This window comes from Protomyctophum parallelum, assembly GCF_964188405.1.
Source record: "Protomyctophum parallelum genome assembly, chromosome: 18".
NCBI lineage: Eukaryota > Metazoa > Chordata > Actinopteri > Myctophiformes > Myctophidae > Protomyctophum > Protomyctophum parallelum.
Window position 1 is genome coordinate 37011098 of NC_139716.1, and position 24314 is coordinate 37035411.

Genomic DNA, 24314 nt, shown 5'->3' on the forward strand with positions numbered 1-24314 from the left:
TCAGTGCTCAAGGACACTTGGACACTAACTCTGGGGGTTCCTGGGTTCCAGCTGGCAACCTTGCGGTTCCCATCCAGCCACTCTACCCCTGAACCACCGCCCACATGCATCAACTGTTGGTGTTTCTCCCACTCTCACCGCTCTGAGCTTGTAGATCTGCTATCTTTGGCTAATGTTCCCCTCAGAATCGCCTAGGCCAGGGATACTATAGAGTTCAAGTGGTTAATGTAAATATAGCCGAGCTAACGTGTTAGGTTTCTGGTCTAGAGGGGCGGGTCGCGGCTCAGATTTGCGCACGCCCTGATTGGATCTCATCGATCTGTCCGTCACCCCCGGCCCCTCCTCTCCCCCCTAGTGCAGCGCTACGTCACATCCTTTGGAGCGACGCCCACCCGGAAGGGTTGACTCCCACTTTTAGACCAGAGCGGCCAATGCGTTCCTCCAGGCTTTCCATTTTTGCACCAACAAAAAGCTCCGCCCCCTCCGCTATTCATGTCAGTGGAAGTTGCTCAGTGGCGTTTTGAAGCACCCGGAAGGCTGCCGGAAGTATCGTCTATTTCCGCATTTTTCCGCTGATTCAGCATTTCTTAGAAAGAAGAAAATAAAGACAGGAGACAACACTATTTGTTTTGTTTTTCTTCTTATAAATTATTTGATCGGCCCAAAACATAGTGTTCATTGTCATGATTTGTCACGATCCGAGTTGGCTTTGTCCGCGGCGTAACCGTCTTTAAATAAATACTTTAAGAAAATGCATTGGGATTCATTTCCTGGGCCACTCGTCGTTCTGAAAGGGGGTGGGACTGCGACGCTAGTCTATACAGTACAGTGGTTCCTAAATGTTGATTGATTGATTGATTGATTTAATTGATAGCAATTGGCTTTCAAAGTTTGCAGGATTGGCCCGTTTTGAACAGTGAAATCTTTCACGCACTTTCTTACTATATGCTGAGGAATATATCTCACCCTTTTCGCATTCGCATTCATTATAGCGCCATCAACAGGTGGATTTTTGCAAAACACATTTTTGGAACAAATAAAATGCCTCAAATCATCCTATTGCCATCAAAGGCAATGAAGAAATGGCACCCATTTCACATTGGCCTATTATAGCGCCACCAGGAGGCCACAATCGGACCTGGCCTGGTGGAGACCTGTACTCCGAGGGGCACTTTTTCTAGTTGAACATGTGGATTTGCTATTTGTTATGCTTTTGTGGGAAAAAAACACTAAAAGTGTGGAGATAAGGGGTTTCTGCCCGACAGTGTAATTGTGGACAGTGATCATGTCCTGCTTTGACGTTTCTCACACGAGGAAGAGTTGCTCTGCTCCTTTTTCATCCAAAGTGGCAGCTTTTCCACTGCAATTTCCTGAGGTCTTTCCTGCAGATTGAAATGCAGCACTTTAGTCTGTTGCTGTTCCTACGGAAACCCTATAAATCTTTGTGGTTAAGGCAAGCAGCCATTTCTCAATATAGCGTATAGCCTTCCTTCATATCGTCACTTTGATCCTTTTCTCTTGACATCTTGATCCAAAATTTACTTCAAGTGGACCTGCATATGATTTGTATACGTCAGTACACACACACACACACACACACACACACACACACACACACACACACACACACTCCGCTCTCTGCGCTCTCTGTAGTAGTTCTCATGGGCCCAGAAGTCCACCCGTTGCCTAGCGACGGGGAAGCGACTACTCGGTAAATATAGAGTAAAGATTCTGGGATTGATAGAAATCAACAAAACATGATATTCTCGTGATTGGCACAGGTGGGTTTAGTACCTAAACCTGAGAAATCTCGAGTTTGGCATAGATTGTGTTTAAAGGGGCACTCCACTCATTTTCAACATTTTACTATGTCATTAATATACCTGTTGTGTGGAAACAAAAACGTCCCCCCATTCTGTGTTTCCTAGAACTGGAGGTCTGAACATATTCATTAACATGGTGATGATGACATCATGATGATTCTGTACTTTACTTGAGTATTAGATTTATTTTGGATACTTTTTACTTGAGTACAGTACATTTCTAGGAAGGCCTTTACACAAGCCTTTGCGGCCTCTAAAGTGAACACAGCATTAACTCTGGTAGCAGGATAGCATTGTGAAACGTCTTCCAAGTGTCTTCTTTGGGTAGCTTATAGTGATTTGCCTCAATGCAACTGACGGTATATCGCTGTCCACCTGGAGAAGAAACGTAGTATAGCTGAAGAACTGCAGGGCCATGCACAAAATCTTAAAAGTATGACCTAAATGCATGCCCTCCCTAAGGCTCGCCAAGGCCTTCACTATCTAGGACACAGGGCTAGTTTTCCAGGGCAAAGCCTCCCACAGGACTGCCGGAACACGTTTGACACAGAGTTGACGCAGTGTGGGCATGTTATCTGTCCTGCGGGGCCTCATTTCATTCATCACTGTAACCCTGGCCTGCAGGTGTCCTTATTCTGGAGACGTGACGTAATATAGGCAAAGCAAACATGTTCAAATGTACACAAAACTCACTCTATTCTGACCTTGTGGTGCTATAGCCACTCCTGTGCGGAGCTATGTGTGTATGTGTACCTACGTGTATGTATGTGTGTGCGCATTATGATTCGTTGGGTGAAACCAAGCAATTATATGTTAACTCAGACATTAAGCACCCCCCTCAGCCCAAATGGAATAAATCACAGAGTGCTTGCTCAAAGCTACAATGGTCCATTCATTCATACATTGCGGAAGGTGAAGTGGCGGACACTAACAGTCAACGCCATGCAGTGTCCTCTCTTCCCACATTCATCTGTGTCTTGCCCAAGGACACTTCGACATGACAGGAGGAGCCAGGATTCGAACCGCCGACCCACAGATCATTGGATGACCTGCTCTACCTCCTGAGCCACATGCGTGCGTGCGTGCGTGCGTGCGTGCGTGCGTGCGTGCGTGCGTGTGTGCGTGCAGAGAGACAGTAGAGGAAATATAAAGTGACAAGAGGCTAGTAATGGAGGAGGGAGAATAGATCATCCAATCATATAGGAGGAAGCCACCTCTAACTAGACCTACAGTAATGGAGAGAGAGAGAGAGAGAGAGATCTGATCATAGAACTACAGTATATTACCGTACATACAAACAGAGCAACCTTTAACACTGTGGCTATTGTAACAATTTTTATACGTATGAAGAACGTATTAAAGGGCCCAGGCCGTAGCGTAACGGTCTGGGCACCGGACTGGTAATCCAGTCGCAGTGTGCCGCGGGTTCGACTCCCGGACCCGACACGGCCTTTACTGCATGTCATCCCCCCATCTCTCTCCCGTTTCCTGTCAGCCTACTGTCTGTCCCTTCAAAAAAATCAATAAAAGGCGTAAGCCGCAAAAAAAATATCTTAAAAAAAAAAAAAATAACGTATTAAAGTTTATCCCAAGCTAACCTTTTTTTTTGTAAGCTGGTTTTCCTAAGCTGCCATGATGTAACACAGCCTGTTCTCGCCAATTTAGTCGTTATGCCAATTAATTTGATTAATTTGATTCCTCCCCACACACATTTCTGTGTGTTGTATCCCTACTAACTCACCTGACAGTGAGGAGCCCCCATCGGGAGGACGTAGACTGAGCTTCCGTCCTACTCCCCCAGCCCATAGGAGTACACAGTATTATGAGTCCCTACCCAGCTTCTTCTCTCCCCCTGAACATGGGCCAATTGTGTTCATATAAACTCACCACAACAAAGTCCTGAAAGTTCCGTCCATTATTTCTCTGGTACAGTATTGTACCTTTTGTCATTTTAATTGTTGATTAGTCACCTTTACAACGAGGTACAGCTTGTAAGGACCAGGCGAATGAGCATTCACTGCTAAACGTGTGGGTTGCACCCCCCCAAGAATTGACAAAATGGCAAATGGTTGGTATTCAACCCTTGCTTTGAGTTGCGTAGTGGGTTGGATGATTGCACTCTCCCACAGTAATAAGGGCAAAACAACACATTATTGGCCATTTTTACACAGTTATTCATTGTACACTCGGTGGGATCGATATCTCATTCTCACTGCATTGAGATTGCCTTCAGCGATGACACGTTCTGTCTTGCCTGTGAGAGAGATACTTCCTCATACCTTGCTTGTGTGTGTGCGTGTGTTTCTGCTCGTCTCTGGGTCGTTGCGCTCTAGGCAAGGCGAGCCGATCCCCTGCAGCACATATAGGTTCACGTCCTGCAGCTCTTCAACCCTGCTGATCACAGCTCATCCATTATTAATGGCTGGCAGCTACGGATCTAATCTGCCCCCGTTCCCCAGAGAGAGAGAGAGAGAGAGAGAGAGAGATGTTTCTGCCTGTATGATCATGATTGCATCATAACTGTGTCTGAAAGAGAAAGTTATTAAAATATGAAGTGTTTTTCTTTGCGTTGCTGTGAGCTTGTAGAATGAAGCACAGCATTAGTTCATCCAGGGACATGGGAGTCTGCCCGCCTCAGCTGTCAGCTGATTGTATCAATCAGCCTAGCTCATTCTCATGATGTCAGCTTACCTCTGAACTGCCCAGGCAACTACCGTTGCCTTCTTGCGATACTCATATTGCACATGTTCATACCTCGATAATGATACGATAATGATATATTGTGCAGCCTTACCTCTTACGCCAAGAATAACTGTATTCCATTTGTATAAATGGTTACCGGTATTCTACTTTGATGTGAGTGTCTCTGTCTGAATTGTCTATTTTGGAAAAACGGTGTGTCTGTGTTTGGGTGTTTAATCTGTTTATGTCCTCTGTACAAGGCATCCTTGTACTTCTGTTCATGTGGACAGATAAACATTTGAAGTGTGTGTGTGTGTGTGTGTGTGTGTGTGTGTGTGTGTGTGTGTGTGTGTGTGTGTGTGTGTGTGTGTGTGCGTGTGCGTGTGTGTGTGTGTGTGTGCGTGTGCGTGTGCGTGTGTGTGTGTGCGTGCGTGCGTGTGCCTGCCTCTGTGTACTAGGCAGCCACGGTTCCGTCGGCCCAGTCCCTGCGCATTCTGGAGTTCAGCTTCAGCGACTTTGAACTGTCGGACATGGAGACGACCCTGGCCACCGTGCGCATGTTCATAGACCTCAACCTGGTGCAGAACTTCCAGATGAAGTACACGGTAAGACCCTCAGAACCTGGCGCCCGATGGTGCTGGAAAGAAATATTCTTTTAGAGATTAGCGAAGAACGCCATCTAGCGTAAAACACCTGAAAACACATCTGACGAAAGATCTTGTCATTGGCAGGCATTAAGTTGAGTTAATCTCTCTCTCTCTCTCTCTCTCTCTCTCCGTGTAGAGTCTATACCAGTGGGTTCTGAGCGTGAAGAAGAACTACAGGAAGAATGTGGCGTACCACAACTGGAGACACGCCTTCAACACGGCCCAGTGCATGTTTGCCTTCCTCAAGTCGGGACGCCTGCAGGTGAGCTGCACCTTCAGGCTCTTTGCACAGCAGCCATGTTGGAAAGAAACTGGGCCTCTTCCTTACTTCCTTCACAGTTGTTACCAATGATACTAATGAAGGCTCTGTTTCCATTCTGGTCAAACAGAGTCAGAGTGCTGATATTGTGCATGTTGCATCACTGGAAACACTCTGCTACACCAGAGGGCCACAAAGTTTGGTCGAGCAGAGACCCTCATGGTTCCTTGAGGGGGAACTCAAGGCCCAATTTCTTTCCAATATGGCTGTGCTTATTATTAATAATCCATGCATAACCCATTCCTATTGTGGGGCATGTCGCGATGGGACATGTGAGCTTATAGAGCTGCTGTCCTATATATCAACATTGGCTAATGGGTGGACGAGCAGACCTCTGACTCAGCCATAACGATAGTTCCCAATGCATCTATGCCCAAATATGGAGTGTGTTCCTGTCTAACCTCAATGTGTAGTCAGCTGCAAGCAAATCAGTCCGCTCCATGTACACTACAGCGGCATTTAAGGGGCTCATGACTAAATCATCACTACCTCGCTGTTATATATTATTCCGATGGTAGACGGTATAGCCACATTAGCTTTAGGCCATTTTGCTTCCTGGTCATTTTGGGGTCCTGACTGTCTGGGACCGAAACGTTGCTGTTCCCTTAATAAACTATTCCACTGCATTTGACGAGATTGTGCGGGAGTTCTTTCCTTTTGTATGGGGCAATGAGTTAATATAGTCTGTAACATACATACATTTTAACCACCTTTATCTCATGTGCATTTTAAAGCAAACATTTTTAACTCAAATGTTTCTTTTCAGATGGGGGTCCATAGTCAAATACATGTCATTTTGGGTCCTTGACATGACAACCACTATTCTAGAGCAGGCGGTAAAGCATTATAAAGTGCCAGGTGTTGGCCTTTGCTGTAAAAAGCTTTTCCTGCTTCCCACTCAAAATAAAGGGCTAGTGGCTAAGTGCTAAACGCCTATGCTAGTTAATGACTTGCTAACAGTGTGTGGAGAGAGTGTTTGCCCTGCCATTAGCCTTCAGGTGGGTCTCGCTCACAGCTTGCTCAATGTACTGGAGGCAGCTGTCGCGTTTAATGGAGTTTTGTAACGGTTTTAGTGAGTGTGCTTAGCTTGGGGTTGTATAGGTCTGTCACGGTCATTAAATGTTTCTTGGAACTTTGAATTGTCATACAAATAATTGGGGATTAACAGTTTTAATTGGCTTTGAACACTGGGAACATATTGTTGCTGCAGAAACCTCTTATCTCCATTATTCTAACTTCTTCTGTTATTAAACAACCTACTTGATCATACTACAGCAGCGTCACATACTATTACTATATACTATTACGGCACCTTTGGTTTTTGTCATGTCACGGCCGTAGACAGCGACGTCGTTGCAGAGAAAACAGCGACAGAAGATCGTAATTATAAATAATAGGGATCTATGGATGCGCACACATGTTTACGTGCAGGTGGGGGTGAGCAAGGCGTTGCCTAGCAACTGGCTCAGGGTTAAACGTTGTGTTTTAGCTAAACCGTTTCATATTGTGGCATCTGACCCAAACCAAGGCACAGGAGCCATGAACCAAGTGAGCCCAGCGGGTGTCATTTATTACAGATTTCACAGGAAACAGCTTTCGTCAGGTACGTAAGTGGATCAAATAATGCAATAATAACTTAAATTGTCTTCAGGGACGTCTTCTCCAGGCATGAAGGTTCATCTGAGGTAAGTAAGTAGAAACTTAGGAAAGCAGAATAACGGTAAGTCATTAACAATAGGGCCGCTGTACTATAGGGGAAATAAAGCCACAGGTTTGTATTTCATTCACTTATCCTTTTCCCAGGAGACAGGTGAGTGGGGTTTTAGTTTAGGATTTTCCTCCTTCCTTCCCGAAGCATTTACGTGTTTATCTGAGTTCCTTAAACTGTCCTTTTTAAAGCATGCCATCCACCAGCATGCACCGTGCACTTGCCTAGGGGCAAGAAAAAAAGTCACTAACCATTCAAACAAATAATCATCATTTTGAGGAGGAATTATGGAGGAGTCTTACCGCCGCCAGGCCTGACCAGCACACAGAGAGAGCAGACGCTGACTGATTGCGACATAGACAAGTTTGTATCTTACAGCCAGGCCACACAGGTGAGTTATATTGGGCTGATTAAGGACGTGCCGTGGGATCTATTGGCCGTCGATGACGCAGCCTAGGCTCCGCCGCTGCTCTCCGCCTCCCTCTGGTTGGCGGTCCCTTAGCGAGACTCCATATACTCCCTCCATTTGTTCACCGCTCGGACGGGGGACTATGATCTTCCTCCTCATGTAACCTTGACAGCGTGTCTTTCCATGGCCGGTGCTCCACCTTGAAGTTATAATTCTGGAGCTCGAGAAACCACCTCGTCACTCTGTCATTCTTATTAGGGGTCAAGCCCAAATTGTTTCCATGACAATTCCGCCATTTTAGCAGTTTTGGCAGTTCTGAGCTATCGTTCTTCACGTAAATCGGCAATATGGTAGATTGGTAGAGGGCTGTGAGGATCCCTCAGGATCTGAAGCTCACACTCATTCGTCAAAAGACCTCTGACCTTTAGATCTCCCGATGAGTAAATTGTTACGATGTGCTGTCGTCCTAGGCGATCTGGGACTTTTAATAAAAGTCGTCCAATGTCGTTTTAGGTAGAAAATGAGTTAAGCTTTATTGTCAGGAGAGCGAAAGAAAGACGGTTTCCATTTCTGAGGGTCATGTCATCCTGTCATCACCAACTGTTGACCACTGAGTGACATGTCGTCCTGTCATCGCCAACTGTTGAGTTGGTAGGGCCGCTGTTCTACTGGGGAAATATTTCATTCACTTATCCTTTTCCCAGGAGACAGGTGAGTGGGGTTTTAACTTAGGATGTTCCTCCTTCCTTCTGAAGCATTTACGTGTTTATCCGAGTTCTTTTTAAAGCATGCCATCAAGGGAGTACATGCACCGTGCATTTGCCTATAGGGGCGAGAAACAAACAGACAGGTTTGTATCTTTCAGCCAGGCTGCACAGGTGAGTTAGATTGGGCTGATTAAGGACGTGCTGTGGGATGTATTGGCCGTCTATGACGCAGCCTAGGCTCCGCCGGTGCTCTCCGCCTCCCTCTGTCTGTCTCTCTCTGGTGAGGAGGTGCTTACCTGGTTGGCGGTCCCTTAGCGAGACTTAAAAGCGTATATATACGTCAGCAGCAGTCAATGTGTTTAACCACTCTGGGGTGAACACAACACAAAAATTGCAGATCTACAATGCGTTGTGTCTTGTATGCTTGTATCATCGTTGCATGGAAATAATGATGGATATGGAAATATGACATTTCTGCAGATGAATTAGAGTTCTCAGTCCTCAGTAAGACCCTGGAAAGAGTAGTTGCCGCACAGCTCCATCAGCACATGTCCAATCATGAACTCTTCGAACCCCTCCAGTCAGGCTACAGAGCTCACCACAGCACAGAGACTGCCCTGATCAAGATCACCAACGATCTCCTCATGGCTGCTGACTCAGGCAACATCAGTCTCCTGATTCTTCTGGATCTCTCAGCAGCCTTCGACACTGTATCCCATTCCATACTCCTCAACCGCCTTTCCACCCACCTTGGACTCACCGGATCCGTTCTCTCCTGGTTCCACTCATATCTGTCCGACAGGCAGCAGTTTGTCTCCACCAACGGTTCCAGCTCCCACCATGCCCCAGTAAACCATGGAGTGCCACAAGGCTCTGTGCTTGGTCCCATCCTTTTCACCATTTACATGCTTCCGCTCGGTCAGATCATCCGCCAACATGATCTACGGTTCCACTGCTATGCTGATGATACACAGCTGTATCTCAGTACTACACCAACCGCTCTGCTCCCCCCACAGTCCATTGTCAACTGCCTCCTCGAAATAAAGACCTGGATGACCACTAACCTCCTCAAACTCAACAGCAAAAAAACCGAGCTCATGGTGATGGGTCCCAAGGCTCAGCTTGAGAAGATTGGACATTTTCTTCTCCAGGTGGATGGCTGTTCCATCTCTCCATCCCCTGGAGTACGCAACCTGGGTGTCATCCTGGACTCTACCCTCTCCTTTCAATCCCACATCAAATCTGTCACTAAATCTGCCTTCTTCCACCTCAAAAACATTTCCAGACTCCGCCCCTCACTCCCAGACTCTGTTGCAGAGACCCTAATCCATGCATTCATCTCCTCCCGGCTGGATTACTGCAACGGTGTTCTGTTCGGCCTCCCCAAGAAGTCCCTTGACAGATTGCAGTACGTGCAAAACTCCGCTGCCAGAGTGCTCACCCGCACAAAACGCTGGCAGCACATCACCCCCACCCTCAAACACCTCCACTGGCTCCCGGTTAAGTTCCGCATTAATTACAAACTGCTCCTCCTCACCTACAAATCCCTCCATGCCCTTGCCCCACAGTACTTGACTGACCTCCTCAAGGACTACACCCCTGAGCGGAACCTGAGGTCTTCAGACATGGAACTCCTCACCATCCGTCACGCAAAACGGCGGACTCTCGGCGATAGAGCCTTCTACGTGGCAGCCCCTGCCCTCTGGAACTCTCTCCCCTTGGAGATCCGCCAGACTCCCACATTGAACTCTTTCAAGTCTGCACTGAAAAGACATTTGTTCACTTTGGCTTTTGGCAACTAGTTTTGTTTTTTGTTTTTTGTCTTGTTAAGCGTCCTTGGGTTTCTTGAAAGGCGCTATATAAATCCAAGTTATTATTATTATTATTCTCAAATTCTGCCCGAAACCTAGTCTTGCGGGCTGGCCCAGCCTTCATTTTCAGGTCCATTGGTCCATTGAATGCAAAAATTAACAAAAGATCTAATGATTGTCATCAGGCGATTAGGTAATATAATTGTGACAAGCCTATAGGGTATATTTAGTGTGTTTGCCTATGTCAGTGGTTCTCAAAGTGGAGTCTAGAGGGGCACGGTGGCACAGTTGGTAGTGCTGTCGCCTCACAGCTAGAAGGTCCTGGGTTCGATTCCCGCTCGGGGCGCTGTGGGTGCTGGCGGCGTGTTTCCTCCTCCGCGTCATCAGTGCCCATACCCGAAGGCGGGGTTGGCGAAAGGGCCTTTCTGTGTGGAGTTTGCATGTTCTCCCCGTGTCCCCTAGGGTAGGTACCCTCACAAAAACATGCAGTAATCCTGGTCTCTAAACTGCCTCCCCCTGGCCAGCCAGGGCGCCTGATGGAGGGGAAAGGAACTGGTTGGAATAACGTGTTCCTTCCACGCGCTACGTCCAACCAGGGAAACTCCCCCCTGTCAGGTGTAAAGGAGCAACTTGGACACTCAAGCATGAAGGAAGCATGAGTTAAGTCTGTTGCTCTCCCCAGGTTGGTGGAGGGTGTGTAGAGCCCAGGATCACATTAGATGATTGACACAGGGGTGAAAAATGGGTTACAAAATCGTGGGATAAAAAATATATTTAAAAAAAAAAAAAAAAAAAGTGGAGTCTAGGGACCCTCAGGGTTCCTAGAGGGGGACCCTTACAGGTCTGTAACTCTGAGAGGTGTAAAGGGTTCCATTTGGAGAACCAATGGTCTACAGTATGACGAATCCACAGAGAGGTATACCCTGGACGGAGCCATAACTGAGGTGTAGGATCAGGCGCACCTGGCCTGCAAGGGCATTGTTCCATGGTCTATATGGGCACGTACAGTATACGTAGACCAGCCATGTCCTTCCCTTTGTGTCTAGTGAAAAGACTCAATATCTCTCTCTCTCTCTCTCTCTCTCTCTCTCTCTCTCTCTCTCAGCATAATATGAGTGATACAGAGATTCTGGCTCTGATGATCGCCACTCTATGCCACGACTTGGACCACAGGGGAGTCAACAACTCCTACATACAGAGGTACACGTGTGTGTGTGTGTGTGTGTGTGTGTGTGTGTGTGTGTGTGTGTGCGTGTGCGTGCACGGATGGTAGTATAGAGCTATCTCAAACTGAATCAATATAAAACATTAAAAGACAGAGATCTCCATCCATGACTGTGTGTGTGTGTGTGTGTGTGTGTGTGTGTGTGTGTGTGTGTGTGTGTGTGTGTGTGTGTGTGTGTGTGTGTGTGTGTGTGTGTTACAGGAGTGACCACCCCCTGGCTCAGCTGTACTGCCACTCCACCATGGAGCACCACCACTTTGACCAGTGCCTCATGATCCTCAACGGCCCGGTAAGGTCAAGGTCAAGTTCATGTAATATGTCCCAAGCTGGGCAATAATTCATTTTACAGCAGATGCTAAAAACGCAGCACACACACAGTAAAACATACATGAACTAGAAAAAGTGCCCTTCTGGGCACAGGTCTCCACCAGGATAGGAATGTAGGACATTGCTTGCCTTCATCTGGTGGTTGGATAAAAGGGCAACAAAAGTAAATCAGGATGGAGTCTGAGAAATCTGAAAGACCGTTTTCGTTGAATTGCTCTAGAGAGACTGTGTACCAATTTGCGTGATGTTTGGACAAAATCTGTAGGTGTACTGTGCAAAAACTTGTTTTGCACAAATCGGCCTCCTGGTGGCGCTATAACAGGCCGTTCTGGAAAGTTTGGGGCAGAGGTTCATCGTTGGCATCCAGGGAGTGTGTGTGCAAAATGTGGCATCGACCGGGCTAACGGTGGCCGAGATTAGCTGCTCACGGACACACACACACACACACACACACACACACACGGACGGACGGACGGACGGACGGACGGACGGAGTGCAAAACATACTCTCCCCCCATGCCTTCGGCCTGGTGGAGACAACAACAACAGACATATCACAAGATACAGATGATTACTAAAGCAATAGGCCACAAGAGGTCTCTGTGGATTTTAAAATGGGTGAGAGGCGTGGTGAGACACGAGTACAGCAAGTGTCTCCAACCCTCTCACCCATTATAACATCCACGGTAAGCTGGGGCCTCGCGTGGCTTATTGCTTTTCTAAAATGGTTACAAACATAACATATAGCGATGAATATTAACCTCAAAACTATTAAAATCACGAAAGTATAGCTACACTTTGCGCCCACCAGAGCGAGCCACACTTCCTTGTTTTTAGTCAGCAGCTGTGACAGGGGAATAGGAGTCGCATGATGTCTTTATGAGCGCGGGCGGTGCTTAGACGGCACCGCACGGCATGGGCTTGTAAGGCAATCAAGCGCTCCCCTTCCCCAGTACAGTTACAGAGCTGCGGGATCAGCTGGGAATGGTATAAAGTGATTGAAGGTGTGGATTATCGGTGAGATTTATTCGGTCACGTGGCGGTAACCAGCCAATCAGAATCTTGTATTGGGACTAATCCTTTTAGAAATTTTAATATAGAATGCAACTAGAACCAAGAGTGCAACCAAAGTGTAACTACAACCATCCTCACCTCCCACCCCTGAACCTAAACAGCAGCTACCTCCTGCTTCCCTTGTTGATGGTAGAATGGAGGTAGGTATAAATAATTTGTTTCGTTTTGTTTTTGGTTGCAGGGGTCTTTAACCATTGGCCGGAAGGCAGGAATTCATATTCCCCGTATAGGGGGTGAGAGCTGTCTGATCTAATTGATGATGATATATGACTCAGACAGCAGAATTTTACCCCCACAATCTTGCTAGCCTCTGTCAAGGGCATTTTTCTGTCTAACACCAAGGTTACCATACCAGCAAATGGCAGCAAAGGAGATGAGAGACTAAGCATACACACACACGCACACGCACACGCACACACACACACACACACACACACACACACACACACACACACACACATTTGGTCCCCCGTCGAGTCTGATTGCGTTCACACCCGTAGCGAACCGGACCATTACTTTACACCTGTGTTAAAGCACCCTTAAAGATGAAAGGTGATGAAAGGGTCGGCCTTTGTGTGCAAGCAGACGCTCATCATGTAGTGCCCTTACAATACATCATGGAGAATGACACATGTAGGGTATGTACATGTATGTATGTGTGTGGAGATGCACATACGTACAAGCAGGCCAGTGTGCATTAATGCAAGCACACAGACGCACACTTGAACCAGGGCTCTCAGGGTTAATGACGTGGAGAACATTAGTGTGCAAACGAACACATACAAATGTACGCTCGCACATGCACGCAGGCACACACGCACATGCACGCGCGCGCACACACACATGCCCATCCCCAAGTTAACTCGCTGTTAATCTGCATGTGTGCGTTTGTGTGTGTTTGTTTGTGTGGCAGTGTTGCCATAGCGACCACAGGCCGGTCTCTCTCAGAGCAAACAGCGGTCAACCCATATGAGCATCTCCTCAGGAAGCTTGCGCTCTCATACGTGTTCATATACTCATGAGCATACATTTCCAGTGATAACTCAGAAGTGACGTTCTCGCAAGTATAGCAATACAAGTGTGTGTATACTGTACGTGTCTGTGAGGAGGAGCTTCCAGTTGTGTTTACGTATCATTTGACATCTCCCACGACGTTAATGAAATAACGTCTCTCTCTCTCTCTCTCTCTCTCTCTCTCTCTCTCTCTCTCTCTCTCTCTCTCTCTCTCTCTCTCTCTCTCTCAGGGGAACCAGATACTGAGTGGTCTCTCTCTGGACGAGTACAAGTCCACTCTGAAGATGATCGAGAGGGCTATTCTGGCCACCGACCTCGCCCTCTACATGAAGTAGGCGCCACATGTCAAACCCAGATGGACACCATGCTAGGGGGAGAGAGAGACAGAGAGAGAGAGAGAGAGAGAGAGAATAGAATAGAATAGGTTCCAGGAGGTCCCCAGCAAAATGTGTAGCCTACTGTAAATATAGCATCAAAATCAGTTGAACCACCTTAATGAATAGCCATTGATCTACAAGCTCTTGTATAGATCTGCTATTTTCAAAAGATGTTGTAGGAATTAGAACAAATCTTGACAAGACAAATATTGGGGGCGGTGGAAACCTCTTAGGTGTTACGTTTTATGATTCAAATTCCAATATAGCAAAAACGGCAGATCTGTCTGTCCGTCCCTCCCTCCCTTCCTCTGAGTGCTGCTGCTGAGAACTAGGGTAGAGTCTAGACTAGTGGCTAGTGGGTGGTAGGTGCCTAGGTGGGTCCGTTGCTTACGTAGGAGGGTAATTACGTGTGTGTGTGTGTGTGTGTGCGTGTGTGTGTGTGTGTGTGTGTGTGTGTGTGTGTGTGCGCGTGTGTGTGTGTGTAGGAGACGAGGGGAGTTCTTTGAGCTCACCAAGAACAGCCAGTTTGACTGGGAGGACGATCAACACAAGGAGCTGCTGAGGTGAGGAGGGGGCTTTTCTTGACATGGGGCATAGACATAGAAAGGTAGACGCCTCATTCACCGATGCAATTCATGGGAGAGACCTGAATGGAACTGAGGGCGTTAGTGCGCTTATAGAGACATATGGACATGAGTGTCATGGCGGCGTCCACTCACGTGGAACTTTCCTTTCATTAACCTTCCTTGGCACCAACGCGGAAGCTTGCCCTCACTTGAGAGTATTTGCCCTCAGAGCTGGTATATGGTCACGGGCCGCGTGGATCCATTTCTGTGGCCTGTGGGTCGTGGCTCGAGAGTGAATATCTCTTTTTTAAATATTTAGTTTTTGGCTTTTTGCACCTTTATTGATAGTTCCAGTGAAGACAGACAGGAAAACATTATTTTTTTAAATATTTTCATGAAAAATAAATAGATACAATTATAATTCAATTAAATATAAATTATAATATATATAAATGAAAAAGAAAAGATGGCGAAAGCACCTGCACACTTTGGTAGAGGTTGTGCAGGTTAAAATTAATGATGAAACAATTTAATTGATATCGGCCTACAATTGGCCAGTGGACTTGGTGTGACAGCGTGTCTGACTGCGTGTGCGTGTGGCACGTGGCGTGTGTGTGTGTGTGTGTGTGTGTGTGTGTGTGTGTGTGTGTGTGTGTGTGTGTGTGTGTGTGTGTGTGTGTGTGTGTGTGTGTGCAGTGCGTGTGCAGTGCGTGTGCAGTGCGTGCTGCAGCACTGCTTAACACAATGAAAGTCTCATGTTCTGTGTCGCTATACTGCCCCCCACAGGTCAATGCTGATGACTGCATGCGACATCTCTGCCATCACTAAACCCTGGCCAGTACAGAAGAGGGTAGGCAGGACATTTTGAATCAATATTCTGTGTGTGACTGTGTGTGCATGCGTTAATCCTGACCTTCCTCTTTGTCCCCTATTATACTTGGTTCTCAGGTCAGCCCTGTAAATTACTTATTGATCCACGGCACCCCCGAATTACATTTACCTTACATCAAGTGGAAAACTTGAGAGAATATCTGTTCCCATTATAAGACATAGCATAGCTTCAGAAGCAGTCGACAGTAATTGCTAGTCTCTGTCTCGTATTATTGTAAATTATGTGTCTGTTATGTGTCTGTCTGTCTGTCTGTCTGTCTGTCTGTCTGTCTGTCTGTCTGTCTGTCTGTCTGTCTGTCTGTCTGTCTGTCTGTCTGTCTGTCTGTCTGTCTGTCTGTCTGTCTGTCTCATTATCGCAACGCTCACTGCAGAGGTCTACTGTAGAGACAGACGCAAGCTGTGTGTGTGTGTGTGTGTGTGTGTGTGTGTGTGTGTGTGTGTGTGTGTGTGTGTGTGTGTGTGTGTGTGCGTGTGCATGTGCGTGTGTGCGTGTGCATGTGCGTGTGTGTGTGTGTGTGTGTGTGTGTTTTGTGCGTTGCTGACGTGGGTGCTCATTTTATAATCAGCCCTGACCTTAGATAACACCTTCATCCTTCATAAGCACACACACACACACACACACACACACACACACACACACACACAAATATGCAAATTGAGGCCCCAGGCAGTATGTCAATCTTTTTTGTCTGTAAACAGTAAACAACATTCATTCAGTGTGACTCGAATTAATTTGCCACAGTTTTCTTCTGCTTTCCTGGGGGCTGGCTGGATGTGCTTTCTATTTGCTCTCTGCTAGTTTGTCTGGCATTGTTCAGCCCAAAATCTTTTTTTTGAGGATTGGAATCCAATTGGTCTGAACAGCCAAAATATTTTTTTTTCATTAGATGTGATTCAAATGTGATTTTGTCTGTATCACAGGAAACCTGTCCAAAACGCGTTGCAGCGTTTTGAGCACTTTTGCTCCACTTTTGAATTTTACTCCTGAAAAGTAACAGTTTTTGGACATAATGAGGTTTCCACCCGGCAGAGACGAAATCGGATCACTTGCAACCAATTCAATTGCATGCTTTCTAAACACAGTCACTGTGCTGTGGGGCTACAGAGGTATCATTCTATAAACACAGTCCCTGTGCTGTGGGGCTACAGAGGTATCATTCTATAAACACAGTCACTGTGCTGTGGGGCTACAGAGGTATCATTCTATAAACAGTCACTGTGCTGTGAGGCTACAGAGGTATCATTCTATAAACACAGTCACTGTGCTGTGAGGCTACAGAGGTATCATTCTATAAACACAGTCACTGTGCTGTGAGGCTACAGAGGTATCATTCTATAAACACAGTCACTGTGCTGTGAGGCTACAGAGGTATCATTCTATAAACACAGTCACTGTGCTGTGAGGCTACAGAGGTATCATTCTATAAACACAGTCACTGTGCTGTGAGGCTACAGAGGTATCATTCTATAAACACAGTCACTGTGCTGTGAGGCTACAGAGGTATCATTCTATAAACACAGTCACTGTGCTGTGAGGCTACAGAGGTATCATTCTATAAACACAGTCACTGTGCTGTGAGGCTACAGAGGTATCATTCTATAAACACAGTCACTGTGCTGTGAGGCTACAGAGGTATCATTCTATAAACACAGTCACTGTGCTGTGAGGCTACAGAGGTATCATTCTATAAACACAGTCACTGTGCTGTGAGGCTACAGAGGTATCATTCTATAAACACAGTCACTGTGCTGTGAGGCTACAGAGGTATCATTCTATAAACAGTCACTGTGCTGTGGGGCTACAGCAGGGTATCATTCTAAACCAGTTGTTTTCAACCCTTTTCATGCCAAGGTCCATTATTTATTCGCCACTTGAGCCACAGAACACCATGAGATTTAGCCTCTCAGACCCAAAACTATGAATATTCTGTCGATTTTGTCCATAATTCCATGCTGTATAGAGCGTCGCAGTCCCTCCCCCTTTCAGAACAACGAGTGGCCCAGGAAATGAATCTCAATGCATTTTCCTCTTAGACATTTCAGAAAGTATTTATTTAAAGACCTTTTAAGCGTCGTACGAAGCCAACTCTTGTCGTGACATATCATGACAACACTGAACCTGCCGTTTTTTTCTACTTTCTAATTCTTTGTGTTTGTTGTCATGATTTGTCACGACAAGAGTTTGTCCGCGGCGTAAAAGGTCTTTAAATAAATACTTTCTGAAATGTCTGAGGAAAATGCATTGAGATTCATTTCCTGGGCCACTCGTTCTTCTGAAAGGGGGAGGGACTGCGACGCTCTATAGATGTGGTGCCGTATATTGTTTCCATTTCATCTCATCTATCAGAGGTTAGACTCTGACATGAACCATGTCAGAGTCTAACCTCTGATAGATGACATGGTTCTGTCATTAGAGTGACAGATAGGTGGTCTGATCTCACAAGAAGATATTACTGACGAACCATGATTCTCCTATAGAGTGAAATGTTCTTGTCCGTCTGTCTCTCCTCCTGCAGATAGCCGAGTTGGTGGCCACCGAGTTCTTCGAACAAGGCGACAAGGAGAGGCGAGAGCTGAACATTGAGCCCATTGTAAGCAGGCACATTTTGGTCGCTACCGTTTCGTCACTTTTTTGTGTGTTTTATTCGTAAATTAACACCCTATACTTGATTACACTACAGCGTCACACAAAAGCAGCACAAATAGCAGTTCCGCAAGCTCGAAACGTGCTTTGAACTTGTAGATCTGCTACCTTCAATGTTTTTTTATTTGAATTCTGAAAAGTAACAGTTTCGGACATATGAGGTTTCCACACGGCAGAGACGATTTGGACTACTGAGTTGTAGAGTTTAAAGGGTCAGCACACGTCGTTTGGACAGCCTCACAGCGTATAGCAAGGTGTTGCGGGCTCGTAGAGCTGCTGTTTTCGGGGTCAGTGTGGACAAAATGGAGTTGACAACATTGCAAAATTGAAACAAAATGCTTAAGCCTTATTTTCATAGGCAAATGTCCGCTTTGTTAAAATGTACATCTTTCACCGTGCGGCACGGTCCGTGCCTAATGCTTTGTCTCCTCCTGTTATGTCTGCAGGACCTGATGAACCGCGAGAAGAGAGATAAGATCCCCAGCATGCAGGTGTCTTTCATCGACGCCATCTGCATTCAGCTGTACGAGGTGAGAGCGACCGCGTCACATGATGCAGTTATGTGAGTCAGTGTTGCCACATGGGAAATGTTGTATTATCATACCGGAGGCTTAACATTATCGTATTTGAAAGTATTGTACACAGCCAAAAAAAAAGTGGGAAATCAGTAATTTCACCAAAAAGTACGTATTTAGTGGAAGAAAGAACCTTTTTTGAGACCGTCTTAAAACGTGTGTATGCGTGTGCGTTCATTTCAGACCCTGGCGGGTATGTCGGAGTACTGTTCCCCGTTGTTGGAGGGCTGTCTCGAAAACAGACAGAATTGGAAGCTTCTGGCCGAGCAGGGAGACAAGTCGCTGGTCAACGGCATGGCGTGAAGAACACCCCCTCCCCGTCACCCCCTCCCTGTCACACCCACTAGAGACAATGTCAACACTTAAGCTATATTTATTTACCATACCTTGTTTGTATTTTTGTCCTTGTTGAAGTCACGATCGCACGATCCCTCACAGATTGTTGCGATCTGGAGGGGGAGGTAACTTTTACACTGAACTCCCAGCTCGTCATGTTGTTGACGCTTGGTCCCACGTACTCTTTTTCGCTGAAAATAAAGAGAATCTAAAATGACACGTATGCCTTCCCGGCTTTAGTGGGTTAAAACAATTATAAACTATAAAACCATGAGAAGTTTAATCTTTTTTAAATGGATTCATAAATTTGTGATATTTGAGTGAATCAACTTTTTTGCCCAACCCTATTTTTAACGTTGAGTGGTACACCGATAGTTAAAAAGAGGACGCTAAAGGGGGTACCTGGCGAGTTGACCCTTGACATAAGTTCTGACCAAGCTTAGGCATGTGATGAGGTGTGAGTGCAACACTGAAGAGTACGGAAAGTGTTATTTTTTTTATTTTTTTATTTTTTTATTTTTTTATGATGCTGTGTATCCAGCATCATGGGCCCAAGAGTGGAAAAGGTACTCACTTTTTCCTGTTTTTTTTGTATTGAAAGTTGGAAATACAAGTAAAGTACAAATACCTTGAAAGATCTATTTAGTTACTTTCCACCACTTATTTTGGGTAGCTGAAAACAAAACAAAAAACAGCCTTGTGATCATGGAATGATTTCAGCATGGAATGATCTCAGCAAACATTATGTCAATGAGAAATAAAAGGTTTGATTAATCAAGTAATATGATCCAAAATCATTTAAAGCAGTTAAAAAAAAGTTAATTCTTGGGCCTTGCAGATCACCTTGTAGCCTACGTACTTATATACAGTACTTCACATAGCGGCACAGTACATCACATAGCCACAGTACTTTGAAGCGTGTTAGACTTGATTATAATGCCTGACTTATACTTGGTTATGTGCCGCAGTCTCGCACCGAAAATAGCCGATCTACAAGCTCACAATGCGCCGTTGTTGCATTGTGTGCATATTTCCGGTGTGCGCCACCAGCACGCATCCTACCGTTAAATCAGGTTTCACTCACAGCAACACACACTCACCACGAACTGGTTTGAGTTATTTTTTTTTGTAACATGTTTTCACACGTTGTCTTAACAATTGCATATTTATTTTTTGTCGTTGTCGTTTTATATATTTATTAGAGTTTCTACACCGTGAGGTGACGTCATTTTCTTGTCAAGAACGCACGCGACTCTTTGTAGGAACCGCAGTTTTAAAACAATAGCAAAACTTAAAAAATGAATTAACGATTCCCGTCAGCACTCTCTTTAGGCGGCCGCCATCAGGCATATTATGTCCTTTTCGGCTGACAATGATGATTTTCGTAAATGTACTGTATTACCGGGTGTTGTTGGAAATCTGATGTTGCAAAACTAAATGTACACAGTAAAATACTTGTTAATTCAACTCAGAATAGTGTTCAAATAGAACCAAATGTTTAAGTCCAGTTAAATGAACACTGAAGATGTCATTGTGTACATGGAGCCAAAGATTTGGAGTGACATGATACAGTCTAGATTGTATCCACTGCCTTCTTGTAATAATAGGACCAATTCATATTTTAAAAGAAAACAAACAATATTATGCTTGTCCAACTGTGCACCCACAATGTTTTGTATGAATTATGTTTCAGTTTGCTAAACTCAAACTCAACTTAAAGACGAGCTGAAATGAAAACAAAGTTTGTCACCATTTCTGAGCATTCATATCCACAGGCCATATGCAATCTTTGTGCATTTTCATGAGAACAGGAGAAGTCCAATGTTTATGAATCACTGTCAAACAAAAAGCATCATTGTACTTCCATCAACAGACACCAGTTTCAACCAATAATATCCAGGGCGCTTCACAGACGGTGTGTGGTGGATCCCCTTCCGTTCAATGTCACGGAAATAACAATAATCGTTATTATCGTTTGCGTAAAAATATAATAAAAAACACATTAATTTCATTGCGGGTACTTTTATTTTTTGTGAAATTGTCCTCTGTCATACACTAGGATGATAGCTTGTGTTGAGCTGCACCACTTAAATCCCTCTATACTTGATCAAACTGACCTCTAAAGAGCGCATCATGGTACGCTCTTATTTCACTGTACATAAATCGATTCGACACAAAATAGATCTACAAGCTCAAAACATGTTTTAATATTAATATTCGTTCTATCCCTAACTCACCAATGGCCAAGATCAGCTGTTCTTCATGTGGTTCAACCCCGCCCCATCGCCGTGATTGGCTGAGATGTGCACAAGCTCCACTTTCATTATAAAACGCGTGACAATGTGGAAATTCCTTTTTTCTTTTCTTTTTTACACAGCATTATTTCAGCTCGTTTTTAAACATGGGTTGAGACACTGGTCCACCAGAGACGGCGACTGTTCCCAAATTCCACTGCTTTTGATTTTATTTGCATCATCAAACATCAAAGTCCACATTCACGCTAAATGCAAAATGGTACAGGCATAACGATTACTACTACTAGCGTTCATGCTACGGTATTTCTAAACAAATGGACGATGATATCTGTGGGCTATTTTCTCTATTTAATTCTTTCTTTATTTCACTATCCGATTATACCAAGGTTATGGAGTATGGACTACCACCTTCATTGCTAACTGTATAGCCATTCAGTCCACAGTACACCCCTATTGTTCACTTCCTGTTCACTAGGTTCACTGCAGGGCTGAACGATTAGGGGGGAATATCTAACCGCAACCTTTGGATGCCAAAGACGAGATATTATCTTGATCGTCTGTTTTTAGCCGTATGCGGCTGCTAGATGTGGGTCTCAGTATGACACTGATGACGTATTGAAGCGCTGCCACAGCGCAAATGTAAACACAACCTAACAAGACTACAACTCGAAATTATTATGGAGATATCAGATTTTTTGTCCCGCTGCTTCCGGTTAATCATTTCTGCTTAGTTGAGAGAGACCAGATCAAGGTAGGAGGAGGGAACTTGTGAACTCAATTCTGCCGCAATCTGGCGGAGTCAGCAGTCAGGTTACTCAGAGGTATGGGGGTCCATGAAATTGAAATGTTTCAAAGCCTAAATGGAACATAGCCTATCATCGGTAACACCTGTGAAGGAAGAAGGGAAGGGGCCCGGAAGTAGGAAGAGTAATTATGTGCGCATATTTCAAACTCACATTGTGATTTTGCAATTATTTTCGGATGAATTGTTCAGCCCTGTAGTTCCCCGCGTTGACAGTCTCTCACACGGCTCCATAAGCCTTTATCCTAACCAACTAAACTACTGCAGCACTTTTCTATATTTGTAGATGTACGTGGTCAGAGATGAGCCCAGTTGTAACTGTGGTTGTATTTTGTACTTTTGAGAAGAAAAAGAAACAAAACAACAAAAAAAAAAGTCTCCACGATGTTAATGTTTTTGTGCCTGAACTTGTGTGCTTCGTTAGAATGTGTTTTTTTCCCGCCGTATACCGCTCTCTGATTGGTTAGGACATGTCTCGTGAAAGTGGTTCTCAAAGTGGGGTTTCCGAGGACCAGTTTTGCACGATAATTATTGTATTTGTACGATTTCTTTTATTTACCTCTGTACAATCAATAATTAAAAAAAAGCCCATTAATGTACGAACATTTTGCCATATCACAAAAAAGTGTGTGAATTTACTGAATAAATTCCCTTGCTGCTGATTTGGGATCCGGTCTGGCTTTTCAAAATAAGTCATGAAATCAGTAAATCTGACCCTATAGAACTGTGCTTTAAAGTGGTGAAATCATGCAGTGGTGGAAAAATTACTCACTAATTCTACTTGAGTAAAAGTATCAATACGGCAAAATAGAAGTACTCTGTTAGAAGTAAGTCCAGAATTCAAAATTGGGTAAATGTACAAAAGTACTTTTTTGTGCCTGACTGCCTGTTGACTACTAGTACCAAAAGTAAAAGTAGTCATTATGCAGAATGTTCCGTTTCAAGTTTTCAAATGTATAAAAAATATTTAAAAAAAGAAAATAGCAGATCTACAAGCTCACAATGCATCATATTGTGAGCTTGTAGATTGGCTATATTCAAATGGCCAAAATGAAGTGGTCAATGTATGTTTTTGTAATAATCAAACTCTACAGAGTAACTATGTCTGAAGTTTTCAAGTAAATGTCTAGTGGAGTAAAAGTACAATATTTGGAGTAGCCTATAAGTAAAGGTATTGTAAATTTGCAGGTGAAGTAAAAGTAGGCCTACCTAAAAATGTTACGTAAGTACTTGAGTAATTGTACTTAGTTACTTTCCACCACTGAAATCATGCATACCAACCTGGGGTCCAAAAATATCTAAAAGGGTTTGAGAGTGGATGCTCCGGTGTGTATACTGCAGGTTGGGGGAAGGGTCTGATGTAATGTAATGTGACAAGGGCATAGCTGTGGCAGCCCTTTTCTGGTTTCATCGTTCCAGCCCAGCAGCCCCCATTCATTTTTCCCATAGAGATTTCCAAAAAAGAATATTTATCTCATAATTTTAAGCCTAGAATCAGCCATCCAAGATCCTGCATGGTGATTCATAAAACATTTGATTCAGTGGAAAAAGAAGAAGAAATTAAAATAAATAAATAAGAATACCTCAAAACAAACAAATATTATAGTATCTCTTATTATATTATTAATATTAGTATTTATTTTATCATTATTTTTCCACAGAATCAAAATGTTTTATGGTCATGACTCATGATTCACCATGGATCCTGGATGCCTTGATCATATAGGCTTAAAATAATGCATATAAATATGTTTTGAAATCTCTATGGGAAAAAATGAACGACGTAACCGCCACTGTTATGCCCTATGTGGCACAGTTATGAAGAAAGGTGTTATACATGTCTGCAACTGTTGACACTAATTGAGACACTACATGTGAGACAAATGAATGCTATGTCCCATTAAAGGTAGCCTCAGTACCAGGCTTTCATTTTTGTTGGTGCAAAAATTGAAATTTCATTAAAGGATGATGCTTCTTTTCTATTGTGTTTCTGTTCGTTGCTCTCCGCTTACCATCAAAGGTAAGGTGGTTATGAAGGTAGACCTTCCCATCCTACAAAACAGTCTTGCGAACGTCCTATGTTTAACTTGTACTAGATAGATCCCACCAGATTGTCTTGCTGG

The 24314-nt window shown here is 44.5% G+C and overlaps 1 protein-coding gene across 3 annotated transcripts in view; it reads left to right on the forward strand.

Moving 5' to 3' along the window:
* pde5ab (phosphodiesterase 5A, cGMP-specific, b) overlaps positions 1-24082 on the forward strand; it is a 120260-nt gene extending 96178 nt beyond the window's left edge. For 2 of the 3 annotated variants that reach the window (XM_083788605.1, XM_083788604.1), the window contains exons 14-23: positions 4964-5110; positions 5289-5414; positions 11212-11306; positions 11533-11620; positions 13976-14076; positions 14608-14685; positions 15475-15538; positions 18096-18170; positions 18670-18753; positions 18982-24082. In XM_083788605.1, coding sequence (XP_083644731.1) covers positions 4964-5110; positions 5289-5414; positions 11212-11306; positions 11533-11620; positions 13976-14076; positions 14608-14685; positions 15475-15538; positions 18096-18170; positions 18670-18753; positions 18982-19101 — 978 coding nt within the window. In that variant the 3' untranslated portion in view covers positions 19102-24082. The remainder of the gene's footprint in view (positions 1-4963; positions 5111-5288; positions 5415-11211; positions 11307-11532; positions 11621-13975; positions 14077-14607; positions 14686-15474; positions 15539-18095; positions 18171-18669; positions 18754-18981) is intronic. The other variant, XR_014570645.1, reaches the window with a different exon arrangement.
* Positions 24083-24314: the final 232 nt, after the last annotated feature.